This window comes from Aedes albopictus, chromosome 1, assembly GCF_035046485.1.
Source record: "Aedes albopictus strain Foshan chromosome 1, AalbF5, whole genome shotgun sequence".
Taxonomy (NCBI): Eukaryota; Metazoa; Arthropoda; class Insecta; order Diptera; family Culicidae; genus Aedes; species Aedes albopictus.
In genome coordinates, this window is record NC_085136.1 from 213,001,784 (window position 1) to 213,028,024 (window position 26,241).

The following is a 26,241-nucleotide window of genomic DNA, read 5'->3' on the forward strand; positions in this document are numbered from 1 at the left end:
CGGTGGTTTCGACCGCCGCAGTCGTTCCGCAAACGTCAAAAGTGCTCGGTTCACGCTAAAAAGCTCTCACTCACTTGGTTGCCATAAAATTAAAAAATAATGAAAATTGTTTCATTTATTGACTGGTTTGCTGAAAATGATACACCGCGCGGCCTTTGTAATGTTCCAAACGCGCATTTGCACGAAATTCCACGCGGCAAATCCTTTTGGAAAGGAACAACCGCACTTGAGGAAACGCCGCAATGTTATCTCCCATAAGAATTGAGTAAAAGGGGAGCAAAAAACGCGGCTGTTCCTTTCCTCAGTGATTTGCCGCGTGTACTTTTGGGCAAATGCGCTAATATGGTTTGTGTAATCGCAATTGCTGCCACAACATACTGTGATCGAAGAAAACCGGTTATCTTGGGCGATTCAGGCAAGGAATTTCCCATGCATCAACATACACGGAACCGCCAAACTACCCAAAATTGAGTTCTTTTGACGCAACCCCATAGTTCGGCCCAATAGGCCCTATAGGCCAAAGAACATCCTTCTGAACTGCAACCGTAATTTTTCAACGACCATTTGTTGCGTCATCGGCTATGTCGACTTTTTCCAAACGTCAAACTGAGCTGATGCGCTTGCGGAGGATTTTTGTTTGTACACATCGCATCTTTGATGGATCCGCGTCGTTTGCTACCAGAGTGGTTCCGTTTTCCGTGATCTTAATTGAGCCAAGTTTCCTGAATAAATTATTGTGCTCTTCGCCAACGCACCAGCATCGTTATGGCCCCCCGCAAGGGTCGGATGTGTAGGCTATGCCTCTCGACAACTGCCATTCTGCGGTCGATTTTCACCATCTTCCGGAACTATAATCTGGTGTTCATCATTCGGGACTTGGTCAAGCTGGAGGTAGGTTTCATGATTTTTTGTGACCACATTGATGCGCAATTGACGACAATATCTCCGTAGATAAAGGAGGATGATAAATTGCCGAAATCCATCTGCAAATCGTGTGCGGTCAAATTGATTCGGATGCGCGACAATGCGACGCTGTTCATCGACAGTGACCGGAAGTTGCGCGATAAACTGGCGGAGGTGGATGGTGCCGAAGTGAGTTGGGACGATGCGGTGAACGAGCTGGGACAAACTCGGAAGAGAAAATACACCAAACGAGCGGATAATGACGATGACTCTCTGGACGGGGGTGGCGCTGAAGTGGATCGTGAGGAAAGCGACGACGATAAGACTGAACGATTGGTTAAGAAGGAGCTGGTGGAGTGTGATGGACCAGATAAAAAGGCCGGAGGCAATCATTTGTAAGTTATGATTATAATTTTGGGGTTTCGCCAATTTCTTGATGGATTTACTAGATATGTTTTTAAATAATTTTTGTATAAAATCTTGGAGGATTTCTGGGAGCTTATCTGCGCAATTTCTAGAGGATTTTACCCATTCAGTTGTTCATCCGAATTATTTTAGTCATGTTATGACTAGCACCAGAAAACTTAAGGATACGGGTCAACCCATGACTTTGTAATGCATTTATGGCAGATTATTGAAAATCTTTCGGGATCTGTTCGGTACTTGGTGAAATAATCAATGTGTTCCTGTAATAATCTTTTTATTCTCAGTGCATTTTTCTAAAAACTCCTTTAAAAAACATTTGAAAGATTCCTCTTGCAAATAATTATCTTCCTTTTTACCTATTGAATTTTCAGAATTGAATTCAGCAATGTGAAAGAAGAGATTGTGGACAGCGATGAAGATGACGATCTTCCCCTTAAAATCCTGTCAATATCAGTCGGCAGTGAAGTTTTGGATGGCGTCGTAAAGCACGAGGTAAAACCAGCAATTGCTGCCGATGGGTGTAAGAAAGAAGTGAACCCACCGGAGAGCTCTTTTTCGCCAACACCGTTGGACAAGGTCGAAGCTGATGATAAAAATGACGAAAGCGATTTCGACGACCCGGTTGCCCTAAGTCCGATGCAAACCGATGATGACAGTGACTATGAGGCTCCCCAGAAAAGAACCCGTGCTACTCGAAACTCCAAGAAACCGGTTCCAGAAACACAGCCAAAAGCAAAGAGAGCCTATAGAAGGCGGGTGAAGGTGGAAAGCGATATAGAACTATCGGATGTCGAAGAAGATGGAGACGACGAAGAAAAAGACAAGACCTTTGAAATTGACGTCGAAATCAAGAGACGTTCGAAAAGTGATGAAATCGAAGGGTCAGATGATGAAGTAAAGGTAAAGAAGAAACGGGGTCGCAAAAAGGGAACAAAGCTGGTGAAGGATCCCAACAAACCAGTTCAGAAACGAAAATCTGGTGGAAGGCCACGGAAGTTGCCGATTATTACGGGCCCGGTTCCTACGATGCACGATTACAAGTGCTACATTTGTAATAGCGAGTCCCTGGGATGTAAGAAGGCCTTACTGGAACACTTTTCGACCCACGTTGACAAAATTCCATTCACGTGCAAGGAGTGCGTCATGGAAACGGTCGTCATCAATCGGGTGAGGGGTCTGAACAGTCACATGAAGATGCATGCCCAGCCGGTTAAGTGTGACTACTGCGACCGTCGGTACAGTAATTCGGCCGGGAAATATTACCACACCCAGGTGTTTCACTTGGGTCTTGGCGCTCCCTGTCAGGTTGAATGCGAAATTTGCGGTAAAACTTGCGGGTCGCAGAATGCTCTGAAGTCGCACATGAAGTATCACACGACGAAACTGAAGTGCAGCAAGTGCGATATGGTGTTCAATCATCCGAACAAACGAAGAAATCACGAGCGGTTGCACGATGAAAACCGCGGAATGGAGTGTGTGATCTGTAAGAAGGTGAGTTGATGGATGTTTTTGTTGAAAACATGTAATTAACATAATGTTTCTTTTAGGTTCTACAAAGTCTGGAATCATACGATGTGCATTTAAAGAAGCACAGTCAGGAACGCAGCTTTCAGTGTAATCTGTGTTCGAAAAAGTTTGCCACGTCATGCAATCTTATTACGCATCTGAAGGTAAGCTCTATGCTTTTGGGAATCATTGTATCATTTGTTTAAATTCACTTTCCTTCTATTTCCTCTTACAGGTGCATGCCAAGAACGACAATTACCGTCCGGCAAAATCCTGGATCGAGCATTATACCGTACTGAGCCGTGACCCGATGCACTTTAAATGCAATCACTGCGACCGTTACAACACCGATAAAGTCAACAACATGATCTCGCATCTGCAGGCGCATTTCAAAGAGTACGAGTGTGATCAGTGCAAGCACAAATTTGCCACGGCTAAACAGCTGAGGGCACATTACACCACCCACACCGGGGACAAACCGGAGAAGTGCAAATACTGCGAGAAGGTGTTCTCCACCAAGAACAATTTGCGAATCCACCTGAAAGCATCGCATCCCGAGTGGGTTCCCCAGAGGCAGCAGGCACCGACCGTTACTGTAACTCAGCCTCAAGGCGCTAATCCGGCAGCAATACCGGCAACGGTAGTCACAATGGTTCCAACGGCAGAGCCTGAACCACTACCGCCGGCCACCACTCCGAATTCGGACATTTTCGACGCGACAAGCAGTAACAGTGGATTCGGTATGATAAACCAGCAGCACGTTCAACTCCAACAGCGTACGCAAATGCTACCGCATCAGCCGGTAGCAAATCTGAACATTCTCAGAAGTTAAGGTAAGTACATGGTAAAATTAATGGGCCGCTAAGCTCTAGGTAGTCTTAGAACATCATAATGAATCATATTTATAGTCGATATAATGTGGCTCATTGCGTGTGATACGTCACAGTCCATTCAGCACTAACGAGCCTGGATAAAACAAAGAGAAGAAACGTCAAAATTGGAATAGTCGATCTAGTGTCATCCCCATAGTTCCAATCGAGCAGGAGACCTGTCAAAACGACAAGGATTCTCCACTTTGGTATACTCGAGACACTTTATTCAGCACTAGGCGTTTAAGGGCGAACGGGACGATCGAGGAAATATCCGCCATTGCTATGTCGCTACTAAGATGGTAATCTCAGATTCTAATTCACATTTTGCAACAAAAACAAAGGCGTCCCATATCACCTTAAAAAGGGTTACATTTTTCTTGTTTGTCCTTCATGTATCTTCCTCTTTACCTTTCCTCGGCCCCGTTTTAATGTGTGTGCCCATTTTCGCTTGCTGGCTCTTGGCATTGTCCCTGTAAGGTAGGAGTATGCCGCCGTCTAAAACCGATTGCAAGAAAGATCGCGGGGTAATATCAGGATGGATTCATGGGTGAACCAGATGTTCACCATCCGCCAGGTGTTGCAGAAATGCCGCGAATACAGCGTGTCCACACAACACTTGTTCATTGATTGTTATTATTGTTATTATTATTATTATTATTATTATTATTATTATTGTTATTATTATTATTATTGTTATTGTTATTAAATTTATTGTACCCTGCGCACGTTTCGGCGCTTCCAAGGGGTACTGCCTTTCGAAACCCGCAAAAAACTGATGCAAGCCGTTCTGATGCCGTTCTTCTCCTACGGTGACGTTGCATTCTACCCTGGGCTTTCAGCACTGCAAAAACAACAACTAAATCGCTGCTTCAAATCATCGGTAAGATTTGTCTACGGACTTCGACGACGTGAAACGACTGAATTGGTGCGACACACTATAGTTGGATGTGATCTCCCTGAATTCTACCGTCGACGTATCTGTCACTTCATGTATGCGGCCTACCATGGTAACCATCCGGACTACATCACCCAGCATACACCAATAGGCCGGAACGAACGGGCTAGATCTTTCATCCTGCCACAGCACACCACTAGTCTACGCAAAAGTGTGCTGGTATATGGCGCATCGGTTTGGAACGCATTACCACTCTCCGTGAGGCAACAATCAACATTGACGTCTCTCAAAACTGCACTGTACTTTCTAGGTTTAATCACCGCATGACTTTATCATAATTGAATTTTATTGGCTTTTCTCGGTGAACTTAATACTACTCAAAGAAGGAGGGAGTAACGAAAGTAATGAAAGAAACGGTGGATAGAATCGCAAGTGTGCGACGAGAGAAATTGAATAGAAGTTGAAAATTAACAGAGGGCCATAATTGAACAACACAATCACAACGACGACCCCTTTGCTTAACCCTCTAATACCCAAATTTTTGATTTTGATCTAAATATCATTTTTCGTCATCTAAAATCGATTTTAGCATGTTTTGGAAGATAATTCTTTTCAATTCTCGATTTCGTGAATTTCAGTTTTTGATTTTTCTAATTTTTATTTTTGAACATCCCCACACTTTTAAATTTTTCCTGGGAGCCAATTTGGGGAACGGATTTTTTGAGATTTTATGGTTATTGTTGAAATATTATTATTTTAAATTTTTTTCACAGAAAATTTTATTTTCCGTGTAATTCTAAGGAAAATAATTTTAGAGTGTATTCGATTCCCTTAAACTATTAAACAAGGATAGAATGATTTGGGAAAAATTTAAAATATGTTAATTGTAGCGATTCAACACAAAATGACAAAAATGCTCAAACTATACCCCGTCTAAAGGCGGGATTGGGTATTAGAGGGTTAACGTTCTCGTGTTGAACGGCTAGGTACTAGTAGTTTGATGATGACTACTAGCCCTAGACAGGCAAAAAGATCGTGGTTGTGATCTGTTAAATGTTGTTCGGCTTTGCTTTCGGTTCTATCGATCTGTGACACTTGTTCAGAGGTTCATATCGAGCGAACGTTACTTATTTGATTTTCGCGCTTTCATCTCGTATGCTCCTATTGTGTCCAAATGATCTTATTCGAACCGAGTTTCATTCTTTCTTGCCAACTGGATTTTACTTTCTAGGCTACTCCCTCCTTCTTTGAGTAGTATTAACGACGCGTAGTGCGTCATCAGCATCATTGAAATCTCGCTCGAAATTTCAAAGTGATAAAACTCAGTTACCAAAGCGCAAATTCGGATGAAAATGTATCATCCCATATGCTCACTCGTGGTGAGTGTGATGATACTTTTTCTACTGCGTGACTGCAAAATTTCCCGTTTTTTATCACTTCAAAAACGCGAGGTAAACAATCATTGAAAATTAAAAAGTCAATGATTCCTATGAAAATTCTGTGATGCACCAAGTCACCTTAAGTTCACCGAGAAAAGCCAATAAAATTCAATTATGATAAAGTCATGCGGTGATTAAACCTAGAAAGTAAAATCCAGTTGGCAAGAAAGAATGAAACTCGGTTCGAATAAGATCATTTGGACACAATAGGAGCATACGAGATGAAAGCGCGAAAATCAAATAAGTAACGTTCGCTCGATATGAATCTCTGAACAAGTGTCACAGATCGATAGAACCGAAAGCAAAGCCGAACAACATTTAACAGATCACAACCACGATCTTTTTGCCTGTCTAGGGCTAGTAGTCATCATCAAACTACTAGTACCTAGCCGTTCAACACGAGAACGTTAGGCAAAGGGGTCGTCGTTGTGATTGTGTTGTTCAATTATGGCCCTCTGTTAATTTTCAACTTCTATTTAATTTCTCTCGTCGCACACTTGCGATTCTATCCACCGTTTCTTTCATTACTTTCGTTACTCCCTCCTTCTTTGAGTAGTATTAAGTTCACCGAGAAAAGCCAATAAAATTCAATTATGAAAAACTGCACTGTATACGATCAACTAACCAAATAAGTTATATAGCAATAGTTTTTACTTGTAACTATTACCAGAATTGCCTATAGTTATCCAGTGTTATCTGTATTTTTTCCCATTTGTGGTTTTCCTTGACATGACTTAAAGTTCAAAACTAACATGTTACCGTTTAGTAAAATAAATACAATACAATACAATATTACCCCGAGGACAGTTTTGACTGAGAACTCAATATTGGTTGTTTTTGTTTGATTTCGTTCCGTATCGTTATTTTTCTGCTGTAACTTTACCACTGTGTTTACCCGTGTCAAACAGTTTTAATATAGTCGCATTTTGCTCTGACCTGTAGTTGAAGGTTGTGTGAACATTAGTGCAGTGAAAATTTACGTATTGATAGTGAATTGATAGAGAAAACGTCGTTTTGATTTCGTCAGTGATACTCTGTTTTCCTATTCGCTGTTCCCTTTGTGCACTTTTCCGGCTACCGTACTTTTCGGATAAACATAGCTACGCTGTTGCATCCAACTCTTGCGTGCAAGTTAGAGCATCTCCACCGGTGTAACAAAATCTGTCTCATCATGTCTACTGCGCGTGATCATTGCGCTAAGCCTGTTAAATCAGATGAAGAATCAGTTACTTGTATGGCGTTTTGTGACAGGATGATCCATTTACGGTGCTCTGCCAACGCGAAGCTCAACAAACCTTTCATGAACATTGTTCAATCTTGTCCAAATCTAGCTTGGATGTGCGATGAATGCGCCAAGCTCATGAAATGTTGTCGGTTCAAATCAGACATGGTGTCTTTTGGCTGTGCGCTCGAGGCGATTACCGAGAAGCAAGAACAGGCCCATGCTGAATTAAGGAAGGAAATAGCTAAGCAAGGACAGCAGATAGCTCAGTTGTCAAAGGGGATTGCATTGTCAACTCCGACACTCTTGAAGCCTGAACTTCCCTCACGTCAACCTCCACTGAAACGACGCCGCCATGAAATCTCGCCTAGTAAACCACTTGTTGGTGGCACTAAAGTGGCAACGGAGGACAACGCTTTTACCGAGGTTCTTACAGTTCCCGAACCCAAAGAACTGTTCTGGCTGTATCTTTCTCGCATCCATCCAAGCGTTAAACCAGAATCTATCGAAAAGTTAGTCAAGGATTGTGTACAATGTGAAGACCTTGTTAAGGTTGTGCCGCTGATCAAAAAGGATGCTGACATGAGTCGCTTGAGTTTCATCTCGTACAAAATTGGATTAGATCCTAAATTGCGTGAAATTGCACTGAGTGCAGAAACATGGCCTAAGGGAATTCTTTTCCGCGAATTTGAAAACGGAAACTCAAAAAACATGTGGTTACCTCGTCTGGACTCGCCGACCTGACAATTTCTCCAGTGCCTGGACCATCTCAATACTCAACTCCAACCACGGGAGTCGAACCGATGTGTTGATACCAGACAAGACGCTATGATCGCAACCTAGACGCAGCGCAGACTATGTCTTTTCGTCTACTCCGATTAATTACCATCGCATCCTTAGTATCCGGACACCGAGACGCAACTTTGCCGCCAGCCCTGAGGAAGCCTCTATTCCACTCACCGCAGTCGAGCCTTTCCTGCCAGCGACCTCCAGTCGTCCCGGTCCTGCGTGTGAGCTGGGAGATGAGGTCTTCCAAACTCCTGAAACCGGCAAGTACAATCAATTATCAAGTTTTGCATCGCCTGAAAGCTTTTCGGTTTCCAGACAAGCGGTTCCGTTACCCCTGCTACCAAGCTTCTACTGTGATTCGCATCAATTCGCTACCGGGACGCACGTTTGCCGCTAGCCCTGACGAAGCCTTGGAGCCTCCCAATGCAGTCGAATGTTTCCCGCCGGAGACCATCAGTCGTCCTAGTCCTGAGATAGGGATAATCAACGAGGTCCTCCGAATTCCTAGCAGGGTTCCTGATTTCCACTTTTCATCTTCTTCCACATTCGAAGACAGTCAGCAGCGAACGGTTGTCGCTTTAGTTCGTGTGTATGCTTGTCAGCGACGACAGTAAACTCCGGCGAACGGTGGGAAGCCACACTTGGAAATTACTCGTTCGTCCACATTCGCATCGCAAGCGAATGCGATTCGTGAGTGATGCGATTGATATTGTGCATACGAATTTTTGATGTTTTTGAATTATTTTCTTTGCTAATCTAGGATTTCAACAACAATACAGTAAAAATGTATGCATTACATGCAGAAATTCTCTTCTACTTATGATAATAGCCGCTTCGATCGCTCACCAGCATTCTTCACCATTCGCCATTCATTCATTCGCTTGCGATCCAAACTGCGACGAATGGCAACGAATATTCATGTCAAGCAGCTGGCTCATCGCTTCCCACTGTTGATGGGGTTGCGTGTTTGATCACGACGATCCGTTTGCTGCATCTCCCTCGATTCGCTTCAGCAAAGAGGAGTGAATATGAATGGAGTGAGGCGAATATACCGATCCTTGATTCCTAGTACCGCTTCGACCAACGTAGTCTCCAATACGACACCGGGACGCATATTTGCCGCCAGTCTTAAGGAAGCCCCTGATCCTCCCAACACAGTCGAGCCCTTCCCGCCAGCGACCAGCAGTCGTCCCGGTCCTGTGTTTGGGATGGTTGATGGGGTCTTCCGAACTCCTAGCATCGGCAAGTATAGTGAACCAATAAACATTGCGCCACCTGAAAGCATTTCGGTTTGCAGGAAAACCGACGGTTCTCCCTCCCGCAAACGAAATCCGATACTGCTCGAACTCGTCACAGTTCTACCCACTGCTCAGCTTCGACCAACGTAGTCTTCGATTCGACACCGGGACGCACATTCGCCGCCAGTCTTGAGGAAGCCCCTGATCCTCCCAGCACAGTCGAGCCCTTCCCGCCAGCGACCAGCAGTCGTCCCGGTCCTGTGTTTGGGACGGTTGATGGGGTCTTCCGTACTCCTATCATCGGCAAGTATAGTGCACCAACAAACATTGCGCAACCTGGAAGCATTTTGGTTTGCAGGAAAACCGACGGTACTCCTTCCACACAAACGACATCCGACACTGCTCGAACTCGTCACAGTTCCACCCACTGCTCAGCTTCGACCAACGTAGTCTCCGATTCGACACCGGGACGCACATTTGCCGCCAGCCTTGAGGAAGCCCCTGATCCTGCCAACACAGTCGAGCCCTTCCCGCCAGCGACCAGCAGTCGTCCCGGTCCTGTGTTTGGGATGGCTGACGGGGTCTTCCGAACTTCAGCTATCGGCAAGTATGATCGACAAGTTATTACTTCTCCACATGATGGCTTCCCGATTTCCAGTGCTGCGACCCCTCGGCAAATTGACCCCTCGGACATTACAACAGTTTACTACCAAATGTAGGCGGGATGAACGGCCTCCTGGAAGACTACCATTTAGCTGTGTTGGACCAGTGCTTCGATGTCATCGTCTTAATCGAAACATGGCTAGACCCCCGTAATACCTCTAGCTGCATTTTTGGAGATGCATACGAAGTTTTCCGCTGCGATAGGAATGCAAATAACAGTCGAAAGGCTACTGGAGGAGGCGTCCTCGTAGCAGCTCATTCCAGGCTAAAAGCTAGGCTGATCGAGAACGATTCATGGAACATCATTGAACAAGTTTGGGTGGTAATCCAGCTTGGCGACCGCCAACTTTTCCTATGCGCGTTATACATCCCTCCGGATCGGGTTCGAGATGTGGATCTTATCGATGCACATTGTAACTCTGTCGCAGTTGTTACGAATATCGCAAATCTTTGTGACGAAACGATGGTGCTGGTCGATTTCAACCTTTCCGGCATAGCTTGGTTCCCAACTCACAGTGGTTTTCTTCGTCCTGATCACGAGCATTCTACTTTTCACGTCGGAGCCGTAAATCTTCTAGACAGCTACAGTACCGCCACTCTATTTCAAATCAATATTATCGTCGCACCACCAAATCGAAGTCGTCGCTAGAAGCACATGCGAAGTTGCAGCTGCGAAGTAAATTTGAATCTATTTTTTCTGTTGCGCATCATTAAGCTAATTAAGAGCAACAATATGCACTAATCCAAATTGAGTTGCGACATTTCTAAGTAGGTTAAAAATCAATTTTCGCACGTTCGGTCTCTTCGTATTTCGACCAAAAGCATAATAGCATTTTGAACGAAAGCAACCGTGTGCTTGACCTCTGTTTTGTGAGTGGTCGCAGTACAGCTCCTAGTATCTCGATGGCACCAGCTCCTCTAGTTAAGGTTGTTCGCCATCATCCACCTTTATTAGTCGCCATCGAAACAAATGTCGTTCGCGATTTTATCAACAACCCATCTGCTGTGTCTTACGATTTCCGGAGAGCTGATATACGTAGCATAGCTGAAGTGTTGTCTGACCTGGATTGGGAGCTCATCCTAGATGCATTCGACGTGAACATCGCAGCGCAAACCTTTTCCAACATCTTGGGGTATGTCATTGATCGACACGTTCCAAAGAAAGTCGTACGAACTGATTTCCAGGTTCCGTGGATGACCAGTGATCTTCGATCGCTGAAAAGGTCCAAAAAGGCAGCACTTAAACGATTTTCTAAATTTCGCACTATGCCACTGAAACACTATTACGTAAGATTGAACTACGAATACAAGCGTTTGAGTCGTTTCTGCTTCCAACTATATCAGAGGAGAATAGAGCGACGGCTTAAATCGCATCCGAAATCCTTCTGGAGCCACGTGAACGAGCAGCGTAAAGAAGCAGGGTTGCCATCGTCCATGGTATTGAATGGCGTAATCGGTTCAACGCAAGAGGAAATCTGCAATCTGTTTTCTACAAAATTCGCAAGTGTGTTTGAAAACGAACAGCTTTCCACTGATCACATCGCCAGCGCAGCACGAAACGTTCCCTTGGCTAATCAAACGCTCATTATTACTAGTGTAAACGTGGACACTATCTCGAAAGCGGCATCACAGCTAAAAACTTCGTTCAAGCCGGGGCCTGACGGTGTTCCATCTGTCTTCCTGAAGAGCAACATTGGACATTTGCTGGAACCACTTCGATTGATCTTTCAGCTCTCTCTGTCTACTGGCATTTTTCCATCGTTGGAAAACGGCTGAGATGTTTCCTGTATACAAAAAAGGAAGCAAGCGAGATGTTAACAACTATCGCGGAATCACATCACTCAATGCGGTAGCGAAGCTGTTTGAGCTGGTTGTTATGGGTTTCCTTAATGCGCATTGTAAACAATATATAAGTGCGGATCAACACGGGTTTACTACTGGTCGCTCTACAACCACAAATCTGCTGTGTTTTACGTCGTATATTACCGATAGTATGACTATGCGCACTCAGACGGATGCGATATACACTGATCTATCTGCCGCATTCGATAAGCTCAACCACGACATTGCGATTGCTAAGCTTGATAGACTTGGAATTGGTGGTAGCCTCCTGAGATGGTTCCGTGCATATCTCACAGAACGTCAATTGATAGTTGCAATAGGAGACTCTCGCTCGTCGAGTTTTTGCGCAACGTCAGGTATACCACAAGGTAGTCATCTGGGACCGTTGATTTTCCTTACCTACTTCAACGACGTGCATCTGGTTCTCAAAGTTCCTCGGCTGCCTTTTGCGGACGACCTGGAGTTATTCCTGCGAATCCAATCAACTACAGACTGCCGCTTACTTCAGGAGCAGGTCAACTGTTTCGCAGAGTGGTGTAAAGTTAATCGTCTCACCGTTAACCCTGAAAAATGTTCATGCATCTCCTTCTCGCGAAAAAAGCCATCAATGCCTTTCGACTGCAAGATATTCGACACGCCTATCGGACGAGTGCAGTGTGTTAACGATCTGGGCTGTTAGACTCGCATCTAACATACTCTCACCACATATCCTTTGTCGTCGATAAAGCATCGAGAACCCTGGGTTTTGTGTTCAGAGTGGCGAAAAACTTCACCGACATTTACTGTCTGAAAACGCTCTACTGCTCCCTCGTCAGATCAACGCTGGAATACGGATCAGCAGTCTGGAGTCCTAACTACAATAACGGCACTGAGCGAATCGAATCAGTTCAACGTCGATTTATCCGTTACGCGCTCCGTACGCTACCATGGTGGGACCCGCTTCGCCTTCCGAGCTACGAAAGGCGGTGTACGAAGGGATGTCTGTAGAGCCTTGACCGTGGCCGATACTCTTCAAGGGCGAATAGATTGTGATTCTATATTACGACAAGTGAACATTAATGTTCAACCACGGCTGCTGCGGAACAGCTCGATGCTGAGGCTTCCACTTCGCCGTAACAATTACGGGATAAGAAGTGCTCCACTAGGTTTGCAACGTATTTTCAACCGTGTGGCATCAGTCTTTGACTTCCATCTGACAAGGAACGTAATAAAGCGAAGGTTCACTGACTTTTTGAATAACTTGACATAATTTTAAGTAGGAAATATTGTACACATGTGATTCGTAATGTAATTTCTGTTTGTGATTTGTGACATTTTTAAATAGTTTTAAGTTCTTAATATCATCGGGACTACAGGAAGTCTGTTGATGTAAACACAAATAAATAAATAGATTTTAAATAGACTTATGATACAATCGATCGAGGCCAGCTATGGTAGATTATGCAAGAATACGGATTCACGGATAAACTGATACGATTGATCAAGGCGAAAATGAAACTAGTGATGTGCGTAGTTCGAGTATCAGATCAGAGGAACACCTTCGAGTCCCTTAGAATCTCGCAGAGGGTTACGACAAGTTAATGGTCTTTCGTGCTTGCTGTTTAACATTGCTTTTTAGAGAGTTAATAAGCAGATCGGGGATGAACACGTGTTGAACGATTTTCACGAAGTCCGTTCAGCTGCTTGGTTTCGCTGATGATATTGATATTATAGCTCGCAAATTTCAGACGATGGCGTATACGTACATTCTACTGAAGAATGAAGTCACGTGAATTGGATTATTCATTAATGTGTCGAAGTACATGATGGCAAAGGGCTCCAAGTAGAATCTCCGCGCTCGCCATCCCGAATTTCTATGAAGGCGGTTGAAGAATTCGTGTACTTGGACTCACTGGTGACCGCCGCCAACGACACTAGCAAAGAATTTCAGAGACGCATCGTGGCAGGAAATCGAGCTTACTTTGGACTCCGAAGAACTCTACGATCGAACAAAGTTCGCCGTCATACGAAGTTAAATATCTACACAACGCTGATTAGTCCGGTAGTCCTCTATGGACACGATGGATGGACTCTACATGCATGCAGCGGACCAACGCACAGTGGCCGGAAGCCGGACAAAACCTCAAAAATCGACTTCAATATTTTATTTTTCTAATATTTTTCTTCCATTAAAGATACTTCAACTAAGAAAACCCCAAATTTTCAAGTCATTTGGTCGAAAATTGAGTTTTGTATATTTTTTCAAAGTTGAAGTTTTATGTGCTACTAAACTAGTATTTATTGTCTTTATTTTATGAGATTCTTTCATGAGTTCGTTGTACAAGTTAGGAAGATTTGAATAATGTGACAATATTTTTTGTGTTTTTGGGTATGAATAACCATTACATTTCAGGGATTGTTTGGAATCCAATCACAAAATTATTATGTTTTTACAATATGCAAACATATTGACTTTTATGAAATTTTGGAGAAAAACTTCGTATTAAAGAGATCCAGTACTTGTTTAGGAAACATCAGAAAACGACGCCGTATCCCGGATCTGACGTGTAATTTTGTCTAGTTTTTGGCTATATAGGTCACTGTTTGCGCATTTTTGCGCTAAGCGCGAAAAAAATTTTTTTTTTCTATCAGGTCACAATGGAGCCGCATGGTTGTGGAAGAAGTGATATTGTTTGAAGTTTAAATTTTATCTCAACGTAGTCCAAATTGACTTCAGAATACTAACAGTTTAGTGTAATTTTCATTCATGTAAGAGACCTTCACAAAGTCAGATGGTGAAAGGGGCAGGGGGGGGGGGGTTGTTGGGGTGCTGGGATTTGACTGATAACGTAATAACCACAGCTTTAACATTTTTTTTATTAGGTATTTTTTTTTAATATTATTTTATTTTTTGACAGAAAAACACAAGAAGGAGGGTGCTCCAGTTAAAAACAGTAATCTGGAGAGGAAAGGAATGATGACAAAGTATGAATAAGCCTTTATTAACTTAGACACTACATACAACTTCTTTAACCTTCAAAATAAAAGAAAGACAAAAACAACCGTATAAACATGTACAACTACAAACCATTGCATCTTGATTTTCTTGAACTGGTCGTTTCTTCGATTCATCTTAGTCGTTAGAATTGCTCAACAACCTTGGAAGCAATCTCTTCATGAACTTCTATCGAAGTTTCAATATATAGTGACACAAATACGTCGACATCTACGCGTTTCTTTTCTACACTTACATCGCTATAGTTCAAAGCAACAATCATCTATAAAATATAAAAAGAATTCACTGAACGGCGTAAAACGCTACGTTGAATATTTTTCTGCGTAAACGTCGCGATTATCAAGGCTATCTTTGAATATTTTAACCGCAATTTTATGAAACGAACATTTTACGCTTTTTAGTGAAACCTTCTATATTGTTTTCTTAAACCTTAAGTTTAATTGTATGTTATTTATGCGTTTTCTTCAAACACATTTCTACTAAACGACACACAGAGTGATAAAGATTTTGAAAATATTTGCTGAAATGAACAGTAGAGCATTAATATGATTACCGGTCTTTGATGATCATTTATCAAAAACTTTCTTCAATATTGCGAATGTGAGTTACCAATTCTTTACAGATAGGATTGTTTTGGTTGCTTCAACTAGTGATAGCAGAGATCAGTGTACCTTACAACCCAAACTCGGAAGAGCATATACGAAGTTGTTGAAACGAGATTGATAAAAAGGAGTTCAAATTTTACGCAGTTCACTATATTAGACTATATGATCCCATAACGATTGAATTAACACACCTCGTGTACTCACCGTAAAATGTCACGTGGTCTAGGGGCAGTCCCTGAGAATAGACCACGTCTTGTCAGCTAACATTAGTATGTATCTGAATGGATCCATTGAAAAAAAAACGTGGGTAAACGATTTTTTCTTATGATTTATGTAGTTTTAAAGATTTTGGACCACCCTAACAGCAACAAATACAAAATTATATTTTTTTTCAATACCAATACATGATTGAGGAACCCCCGAATTAAAAGGAAAATCAAAATCTACGTTCAGAAAGCACATCGTGATAGCTTATTGATTATTTTTCACATGCTGTCGATAATCAGCGGATTTTAAAATTTTGAACCACCCTAATATAGTAAAATCAAAATATATGAAAAGTTTCATATCAGAATTAGATTTAGGGAACTAAAATTATCATAACCTGTGAATTTTAGCAATTTCGGTTAACATTTGAGGTTTTGTCCGACTTTTGTATGGAGGCCCGCCACTGTGCAACGCGTCCTTGGAGTTCACGAACGGATGGTGTCGCGTACCATCTACGGCGGAGTGCAGATGGAAGACGAGACTTGGAGAATAGCAGATATGCAGAATAATCAGATAGCAACCCGATTAAAATGGTTTTCGAGAGTCATCCGACCGGTACAAGAAGACGTGGTGCGAAGCGAGCTAGGTGGGTCAATCACGTGGAGGACGATTTGCGGACCCTTCGCAGAATGCGGAACTGGAGACGCACAGCCATGGACCGAGTAGAATGGAGACGACTCCTACGTAGGATACTCAGACTTTAGTCTGACCGGTCAGTGGTACAGCGATAGCAGTGTATGATTGATATCCGATAACTATACCCATACTTTCTAAGACAGCCTGTAGCAACCCTGCAAAGATTGTGTTTACAAGGTGAGCTGACCAAATTGATAGAGATTTAACGATTGTTGGACGTTCCGAGATCCCGGTCGAACTTCCTAAGCACGAAAGCGAGGAGCTACATCAATCAATACACCAGTTTGTTGTACAAATCTGGGAGGATGAAGAATTGCCTATCAGCTGGTTGGATGGTCTCATATGCCCAATCTACAAGAAAGGGTACAGAGTGTGCCAATTTTTAATTCGGCGTTTAAGATACTGTAGCGCAGTGTTTCTCAAACTATGGGTCGCGACCCACTGGTGGGTGAAGAATTGCCTATCAGCTGGTTGGATGGTCTCATATGCCCAATCTACAAGAAAGGGTACAGAGTGTGCCAATTTTTAATTCGGCGTTTAAGATACTGTAGCGCAGTGTTTCTCAAACTATGGGTCGCGACCCACTGGTGGGTCGCGGGCTGATTTTTGGTGGGTCGCGAAGGCTTGGGCAATATTGTAATAAATGTCTTAATTATCCTAATTGTACTCCCTTGGAAAATCGACAGAGTTATTTTTAGAAGTGCAGTGTCTCTTTAATGCTATTCAAAATTTTGTATTATAAGTCTTAGTCTGGAGTACATTTAATATTGGCTCTATTGTCTGTGTTCTGAAATCGATTCTGAAACTATGAGTTTTCAATCAAAAGTATTTTTTGTTGCTTGCAGTTTGCATTGTCAGTTAAATATTTACATACCAAGTTCAGCAGTTAAAATATCAAAAAAAAAAAAAGATTTATCAAAAACCAGCAAAAACTTACTAAACTTCGACAAGAAACCTGAACTTTACCGAATTTAAGGTTAACTTTGGAAAAATTCTGATGAGTATCGATAATCCGAACTTTCGCAGAAATCAGAACAACTGAAAATGATTGCAATAAAAATATAAATAAAATAAGTGTGTCTGACCATCCAGCAGAAATATAATTCTGAAAATTCAACTTGATGTCTCATTTTGTCATTTTGTAGTAGATTTTAAAGTTCTGCAGAAGTACAAAACTGCTATTACATCTTTAAAGAATCTGTATAAATATATTTTGTTTTGTTTATTTCTGCAATATGTGAGAGAAAACCAAAAACCTGTTTTGAAGTGCTGCTTGAAGTCAGACTTGATTGGAAACTTGGAAACTTATCTCAAATTCTTTAGACTAAGAGTTTACCGAAACTGGACACTTGGGTACCTTAATCTTACTTTGACTTTTTCAAAAAAAAAAAAACAGAAAGAGTATAATAGTAAATTGATCCAAAGCCTATGGAAATGATAAAATGTATTTATTAAAGTCAGTCCAAATTTACAAAAATGACGTATTTTATGAAAATACGCTCTTGTGGGTCGCCAAATTCTTTAAAAACCAAAAGTGGGTCGCAAGCTGAAAAAGTTTGAGAACCCCTGCTGTAGCGTATCCTGTCCAACAGACTGATACCTCTTGAGGAGTTCTTCGTCGGCAAATACCAGGCTGGTTTACGTGAGGGCCGATCAACGACGGATCAAATGTTCAACCTGCGGATGACCCTAGCTAAATTTCGGGCATATAATTTGCGGATTCATAATTTCTTCATAGATTTTAAAACAGCTTACGATTCAGTAAAAAGAAATAAGCTTTTGGCAGATAATGACGGAACATTGTTTTTCGGCGAACCTAATTGGGCTATTCGGATCGCAAACGAAGTGTCTACCTCGTGTGATCTTGGATGGATTGAAGCAGGGTGATGTTCTTTCAAATTTTCTGTTCAACATTGCACTCAAAGGGGCAATTAGGAGGTTTGCTCCACGGCTTTGCGGACGATATTGATCTTATTGGCATTGATCGTAGGGCAGTTGAAGGTGCTTATGCTCTATAGAGAGATACAGAAAAGATAGGCTTGACGATTAACTCTACCAAGACGAAGTACATGATCGCGGGTGGAGACATAGGCAAGTCGACTGGTGTTAGTGCTGAGGTAGTGGTTGGTGGGGATGTATTTGAAGTTCTTGAAGAATTTGAAACATTTGTGACATGTGACAATGACGTTCTCCGTCAATTGAAAGGCGTATTGCAGCTGCGAATAGGGCATTTAACGGATTGCGTAACTAGCTTAAAAAAAAAAAGACAATTACACCGTCTTCGACCTTGCGGCCTCTACAGACTGAACAGTACAAACATTCGACAACGGACAACACATATATAACACCCAGTGGCCCAGTGGAGAATTTTCCGTTTAACGAAAAGTTTTCCCCGACTGGAGTGGGAATCGAACCCACACTCCGAGGCTTACGAGACACCGCTCGGCCACGAAGCCCAGGTCCCGTAACTTGCAAACGCAAACGAAATTCGCTCTATATAAGACGCTAATTCTTCCGGTTTTCCTCTACGGTCACGAGGCGTGGACGTTAACCCTCTAATACCCAAATTTTTGATTTTGATCTAAATATCATTTTTCGTCATCTAAAATCGATTTAAACATGTTTTGGAAGATGATTCTTTTTAATTCTTGATTTCGTGAATTCCAGTTTTTGATTTTTCTAATTTTTATTTTTGAACATCCCCACACTTTTATATTTTTCCTGGAAGCCTATTTGGGGTACATATTTTTTGAGATGACAACATTTTTAGATTACAGTAAAACCTCCATGAGTCGATATTGAAGGGATCATCGACTCAAGGAAATATCGAGTAGTGGAACCAAAATCCTTTAGGAAGCTTTTTTGGGGGACCATCATAGTAACCCAGAAATAATTTTTCAGTATGGAAAAAATAACCTACATGAGTCGATGTCGAGTCAAGGAACATCGACTCATGGAGGTTCGACTGTATATGATTATTGTTCAAATATTTTTATTTCAATTTTTTTTCATAGAAAATTTTATTTTCCGTGTAATTTTAAGGAAAATAATTTTAGAGTGTATTCGATTCCCTTAAGGCTCAAGCATCCGTCATCATTTTTCGGAAAATAAAAAGCAGTTTTCTCGTTGTAAATCACAACATCGACCATGAAAATATATTCACTGCATTTCATTCCTCATGTGCAGTACAGTGAATATATTTTCATAGCAAAGACTTTTGTTATGAACGAAAAAACTGCTTTCAAATGTTTGATGATGACGATGATTTCAATGACGAATTGTTCAACGTTAAACTATTAAACTAGGATAGAATGATTTGGGAAAAATTTAAAATATGTTAAAAGTAGCGATTCAGTACAAAATAAATAATGACTTCTAAAAGGTGACTAAAACATCAATTTTTCAATGATTTTTTTAAAAATGTAAATATGCTTTAAAATACACCAAAAACCATTTTGAGATATACAAAACAGTCCTAAATATCAGCCAAAAATATAAAAAAAAAGATTTTCCACGAAGCAAAAATTACAAAAATTCTCATCGTCTAGAGGCGGGGTTGGGTATTAGAGGGTTAACCCTTTCCCGCCCATGGTGTCTGTAGAGCACCATAACTTTCAACCCTTGTATCTCTGAAACTAATGCAGTTTTTTGAATGTTTTTAATTGTAAATCATGATTTCACATGTTGTTCTCTATCTAAAGGCATTACACTAAGTATGCGCATACAAATTCAATGTTTTTGTCAAAAAACTTTTTCACGAAAATCTATTTTTTCGACAAAAAAATAATGACAAACTTAGACGTCTCAATTAATGGCATAGTTATCCTCATGGGTTGAAATAAACATAGTTCTCTAACAGATTTACTATTCATTTGTGTAATCATACGTTGAAAAGAACTGAAATACCCTTAATTTGATACAATATGAATGGTGCATACACTGTGGTGCATAATTGATCGGACAAACGCCGATTTCCATACAAAATGGTCAAATTTGAGATGCTGTAACAATGGTTTGCTTTGATGGATTGAGCTCAATTTTTGACACGGAACTACAAATATGCTGAATTTTGTGTATACAAAGTATAAAATGTTTCGTTCACAGGTCTAGGCGTGGCAAAGCGTTGAAAAAATTGCAAAAGTGATCGGACAGCGGCACGCGTGTAAATCAAAGGGGTACCGCTGTCCGATCACTTTTGCAATTTTTTCAACGCCTTGCCACGCCCAGACCTGTGAACGAAAACATTTTATACTTTGTATACACAAATTTCAGCATATTTGTAGTTCCGTGTTAAAAATTGAGCTCAATCCAACAAAGCAAACCATAGTTACAGCATCTTAAACTTGGCCATTTTGTATGAAAATCGGCGTTTGTCCGATCAATTATGCACCACAGTGTATATGCACCACTGGGCACATGGCGTGCAAAAAATAAGCAATTTTCCAATGTAATCATTGTTTGCACCCCATTCTAGAATTCTGGTGGCATTAAAGTTCGAAGTTTTTGAGAACAACTTGTCTCGAATTGTAATGAATTTGTATAAAACTGGTTGGGAAAGTGATTTTCTTGGATTGTCAAATGAAGCATCCTGTGATTTGACCATTTTTAACGAGAAAAATCATGAAATAAAGTTCTCCAAATGCCTGGTGGTGCTCTAGAGCACCACCTCATATTTGAGTTGTAATAGCCTTAAACGATAATTTTGGCATAGAAAATAAGAATTTGTTCTACCATTTTCAGCAAAAATAATAAAAACTATTTTTAAACACTAAAAGAAGTCATGGGCGGGATAGGGTTAATGGAGTACCAATTGTACCAAGTTGTACAGTGCACAAAGATGGGAATATTGTGAAACGTATACAATTCGGCAGACTTCAGTGGGCTAGAGTGGCGGAAGAATGAATAGTGCAAACAATATTCAGCAGGGAATCAGGTAGAGGCCAGCGACTTCATGGGCGACCGCGATTGAAGAAGATCTACACGTTCAAGTAAACTGGAGGAGCATCGCTCAAAACCGACGAAGTTCCCGATGTTAGAAGAACAATAACGCAGTAGGAAATCAAGTTTTGTGGCGTATAATTGCTGACTTAGTATTATCTTGGTAATCATACTGAACTAAATGAATAAAATCAATGGACTAGTTGAGACATTCATGTTATGTAGTGCCGATAGACATCCACTTTAGAAAGAACCAATTGGCCTCAATTAAAAATTAGCAAGTCAATCAAGCCAAATGGAATCCGTTGTGCTGTTACTTGGTCAAATCCAACCCGACCAACCAGCAATTCGAATTAGCTAATTCAATCCAAACGTCGATTCTTCAATGCTGCACATCAAGTCCGTAGGCGGCATACATATGCACGGCTTCATTTCTCTGGCAACGTGCATCCCTTTTTGAATGATGACTTCGTTGGGTTATGTGTTCTACTTTGTGAGTGAGATCTGGATAATAGACAGTATTGCTGAGGGGCAATAAGATTTCGGTCAATTGAAATGTTTCACTTTTATTTACAGAGATCATGAGTAATCGAATCAAGTTCGATTTTTTATTGTCATCTAATAGTTTACACATATGCATGTCTTTCGACTAACACATTTTGTCGTGCTGTCGGTGAAATGAATTCATATATACCTAGTGGTGAAGAGAAAGCATGAGATTAACTGTTACGGTTACCTTCCCTTAGTACAAGCTTCATTATTTTAGATTGGCGGTTGATTGTGACAATTTTCAAACATCTTATTGGGCAGAGGGAACCATAGACGGCATTACGGTAATATCATCGATCTGAAAAAAACAAAAGTTTTATTGAATTATGTGCAGAAGCCTATATTTAGCCAAAAAGATCACATTGCTCAACATTAATTTTTGGGTGAAATAGTTGTTTACAGATGTATTTTTGACTCGCGTTTTCATGTACCGTAAAATGGGGTACCTTTGATAATGCAGGTAACTTTGATAGTGCGACAGGCATAGTATTGTCTATCTTATAGCTATGGTTCATTCAATCAATTAAAAAAAAGGCAAACGTAGATCAAAACACATATGAAAGTCCATCTTGAACGTATTTTCATTAAAACCGAGTTTATATTAAACTTTTTGGGCAAAAAATAAAAATTGTTGATATTTTTGTCATTTGTCAACTCCTTCAAACAATCTGTTGTACGACTTTGTTTTATCTATTTTTCAATGACTGGCCTCTAATTCTCGGTAGATCCATCATTGTAGATTCCAAATCTGCCCTTGAATCTCTTAACGAAGTGTGTTTTTACAAACTAGAATCAATTTTGTAAATTAGGACATAAATCTCCATACACCAATAAACGTCTAAAAGTATGCAATGCCCTTGTAATTTCATGTAAATTATTCTGTTCCGTTCAAAATTTATTTATAAAACATTCAGAAACAACCCAAAAAAAGAGAATTCACCATGAATAGCATTTAATCATATATTGATGTATCGTTCAAATATATTTTTACAATGATAATGATTTTTGATAGCTAAACTCACTGTGTTTTTTTCAGTCAGTACTCAATAAACTAATTTTTATATGTAGAATATTGTAAAAAATCCATATTTTACTATAAAATTTCAATATAATATATTCCACCCGGCTTCTATCATCATGTTCATACTCCTTAGATTTCAAGCTTTGCTGATTTTTTAGGATTTGATGTGTTTTTCAGGACACTATCAAAGTTATCCCAAAATGAAAATATGATTCTTGCGCAAATAAAAAAAATAAAATTCTATTGCAATTAATAACTAATACCCCAGTACTTGTTTTAAAAATAAAAAAAAAAAAAACTAGGGGAAATACCGTTACAAAGAAAAATATTGAGAAAATTTTCTAAAAAACTATCAAAGTTACCCCATTTTACGGTACATGGATAATCTTTAAAACGCATGACAATGAAAATTCCACTCAATGTTTATTACAAGTGAGAAAGAATTAAGTAGCATTTTCAGCTCTGCTGTTAGAATAATGAAATCATTGCTTTTGATATTTGTGAGGTAACCTTTGGGCACTGATCATGACGTTATCTAAAATCAAAACAGATGAAGTGCTTACATTCCTTACATTCAATAGAATTTCAATCTGTACCAGGAATGCAAAGTCAGAATAAAGAAAACCTATACCATTTTGCCAGCACTCGTCTCGTTAAACATAAGGAAAATGAAATTCAATCATCCAATCATAACCTGAACACCAGTTTTCTGTATCCGTTTTTATAAATATCATCGTATCGAATTTCTTCGGTTGATCAACAGTTTCGCTGTCGATCTTGATTGACTAGAATTTATCGTTACGCTTCAATGCTCACCTGCACATCCAATGGAGATGTCAAGCAGTGGAGTATGTTTGAAGTTATATCTCCAACCTTCAGTTTTGGAAGCCGTTGAGCTAGTGATGAATCAAAAACTTTAATCATGTCGGTTTGTACCATTCCTGGGTGAATACTCTGCAATGTTTGAATCATGGTAATTCAAATTTATGATTTTTAGCACCGATAATTAACTTACGGTTAACCTAACTGGCAATTGAAAGTATATCAGTTCCTTCCGAACAACTTCGGCCAAACCAGTCAACGCGAATTTTGACGCCGGATAGGCACCGAACATTGGAACCGACACATCCGGTATACGTTTTCCCAGAATGCTATTGATGATAAAGATGTATCCTGGACCTCCTCGTTCCTTCATGTCCTTCACGGCTTCCCTGATGCAGATGCAGGTTGCTACGACATTTACATCGAAGGTATCACGGAAATCCGCTGTAGTGCTTTCTAAAATTAATTATTTTTTAAATTTTCACTTCATACTACTAAACTGAACTAACGTGTAACAAAATTGCAAAGAAACACTCCAGCATTGGAGACTAGAACGTCGACTCCACCCAATTCCTTCCGGATCCAGCCGAACGTCTGCAAGATCGCATCTTCATTGGCCACGTCGCACCTGCGGGCGTAAATCTTTCCACATCCGGTCACTTTGGTGCCAAGGTCTTCAATCAGTTCCACCCGCCTAGCTATGCCAACTACAACCATTCCGGCGTTGGCCAAAGCTAGGGCCGCTTCTTGTCCAATGCCCGAACTGGCGCCGGTCACCAGGGCCACCTTTCCAATCCATTTATCCATGTTCTTGTGCGATGTGATCAGGATCGTATCCGATGCTCTACTGAGCTGTATGTAGGATCACTGGAGTAGATATAAATGAATTGTTTCGACTGAACCGAGAGCTTCAATTGACTGGAGTTGACTTCGTTCTTGCTTTAGGTTTCCGATTACAGCAACCGCTATGTGAAGGTGCGTGGTAACGGGGTTACCGGTGATACGATGCGCTGCCTTCCTCATTTGCTTTATTTTATTGATCCTCTTGTGATTTTGGAATTATTTTTTGTGACCAATTTCATCATGCTAGAAAAGCCATTTGAAGTAGGCAAGCTGAGAAGGTAAACCAATTTCCGGTAGGGATGTATAGCCACCACAAAGAAGAAATGCGATCAACTCAAGTGCGCTTAAATATAGACAGTGCTGCTCAAATTAGTAGCAGCGCGTGCTGATCTGTTAAATAATGTTCACTTTTAGATGCTGTTAGTTTTTTGTATGAAAAATTTAAAATTACTTTGTGACAATTCGTAGATTTGTAACAATATTTCCATTAAATTGATTCCTTTTAGCAATATTATAATGATTCGCCGATGTTTTTTTTTTTTTGTGGAAATAGAAAACATTGCTATTATTTTCAACAGCACTGTAGGCATATAGAATACTTTTATGAATGGTGGAGGTAAACACCTGCGTAATAGACATGTTCATATCTGAACTAATAATTCTCAATCCGTTCTAGTGAAATTCTTAAAATTTATGTTTCAATTCGATATAAGGTATGATTTTTTTTCTTTGAGCAATTATAAATGTTCAACGGGAACACTTACAGAGGATAGACAATATGATCTGGACAGGCGAAAATTTCACTTTTCATAAAATGGTCAAATAGCCGTAACTTTTTGAAAAGTGCGTCAAAAAATCTAAAATTTTCACTGTAGTTGATCAACTAGTTGTGTCCAATTTTGGGAAAGATGTTCTACATAAAGTTAGAAAGATTGTAGAAAAAGTCAAAGTTATCCGATAGCTAACTTTGAAATGCTATATCTCCGGATTCATTCAACCGAATACAATGAAATTTTGAGCGTTTATGACTCATATTAAGAGCCTTCTGAAACACAACTACACTCCCGTGCAAAAGTTTGGGGTCACCCCCTCAAAAACATGGGAATGTTTTTCGGTCATATCTAAGTCATCTTTCATTTAATCCACTCGTTCTTAGACTCTATCGAAAGATGAAGAATTAGATTTGATTCGTAGGTACCTTTCACAAATTTTATATGAAATTTTTAATATAAAAAGTTTACCTAAACTTACATGTTTTTCTTAAATCTGTACGAAAAATTATTTTCCGTGTAATTCAAAATTGGGTCGACCAAATTTAAAAATTAAAGTTGCATTAGAATCCTATTTCTATCATTTTAGAGAACCATTAATTAGATTTTAGCTTTATTTTAGCTAGATTTTATTTTAGCTAGATTTTTAGATTTTAGGAAAAATTCATAACATAATGTAAATTGTCAAGTTAGGTTTACAAGTCACCGTGCAAAAGTTTGGGGTCACCCCTTAGTATGCTGCATCGTGGAAAAGTTGGGGTCACCTTTCAAATGAAGTCTGAGTCGTATTTTTGCTCAAATCGTCATTTTTGTTGGTGCAACTTCAATTTTTACTTTGATAGTGGAATGGCAAGACACAGAAATGGTTATGAAATGTTCATAAACAAAGTTCTAGATTAAGTTAAGGTAGAAAATGTTATATAAAATCAATACTAAATCAGCAAAGTACGTTATATAAAGTGCGAAAGAGGATGGAAGTGAGATAGAAACGACTGTTTCG

General features: G+C 40.3%; 2 protein-coding genes across 3 annotated transcripts in view; one reads left to right on the forward strand and one right to left on the reverse strand.

Annotated features, from left to right (window-relative positions):
• Window positions 1–652: 652 nt before the first annotated feature.
• LOC109412460 (zinc finger protein 37) overlaps window positions 653–26,241 on the forward strand; it is an 82,606-nt gene continuing 57,017 nt past the window's right edge. Inside the window, exons 1-5 of one of the 2 annotated variants that reach the window (XM_029867084.2) lie at window positions 653–891; window positions 952–1,298; window positions 1,701–2,820; window positions 2,877–2,999; window positions 3,071–3,668. In XM_029867084.2, coding sequence (XP_029722944.2) covers window positions 766–891; window positions 952–1,298; window positions 1,701–2,820; window positions 2,877–2,999; window positions 3,071–3,667 — 2,313 coding nt within the window. In that variant the 5' untranslated portion in view covers window positions 653–765 and the 3' untranslated portion in view covers window position 3,668. Of the gene's footprint in view, window positions 892–951; window positions 1,299–1,700; window positions 2,821–2,876; window positions 3,000–3,070; window positions 4,368–26,241 lie in introns of those variants that run through there. The other variant, XM_029867083.2, reaches the window with a different exon arrangement.
• On the reverse strand, window positions 21,813–24,534 carry LOC109430342 (farnesol dehydrogenase). Its single transcript, XM_062848302.1, has 4 exons — window positions 24,138–24,534; window positions 23,822–24,084; window positions 23,623–23,760; window positions 21,813–22,083 (listed from the first exon to the last, which is right to left on the reverse strand). The coding sequence occupies exons 1-4, from the start codon at window positions 24,433–24,435 to the stop codon at window positions 22,036–22,038; spliced, it is 747 nt and encodes a 248-aa protein (XP_062704286.1). The 5' UTR covers window positions 24,436–24,534; the 3' UTR covers window positions 21,813–22,035.

Bases quoted from the DNA above. Each gene is read 5' to 3' on its own strand.
- LOC109430342 (XM_062848302.1), bottom strand. From the start codon at position 24,435: ATGGATAAATGGATTGGAAAGGTGGCCCTGGTGACCGGCGCCAGTTCG. The intron at 24,085-24,137 runs GTTAGTTCAGTT...AATTAATTTTAG, and splicing joins TCTTTGCAATTTTGTTACAC to AAAGCACTACAGCGGATTTC. The intron at 22,084-23,622 runs GTGAGCATTGAA...TGTTTTTTTCAG, and splicing joins CATCTCCATTGGATGTGCAG to ATCGATGATATTACCGTAAT.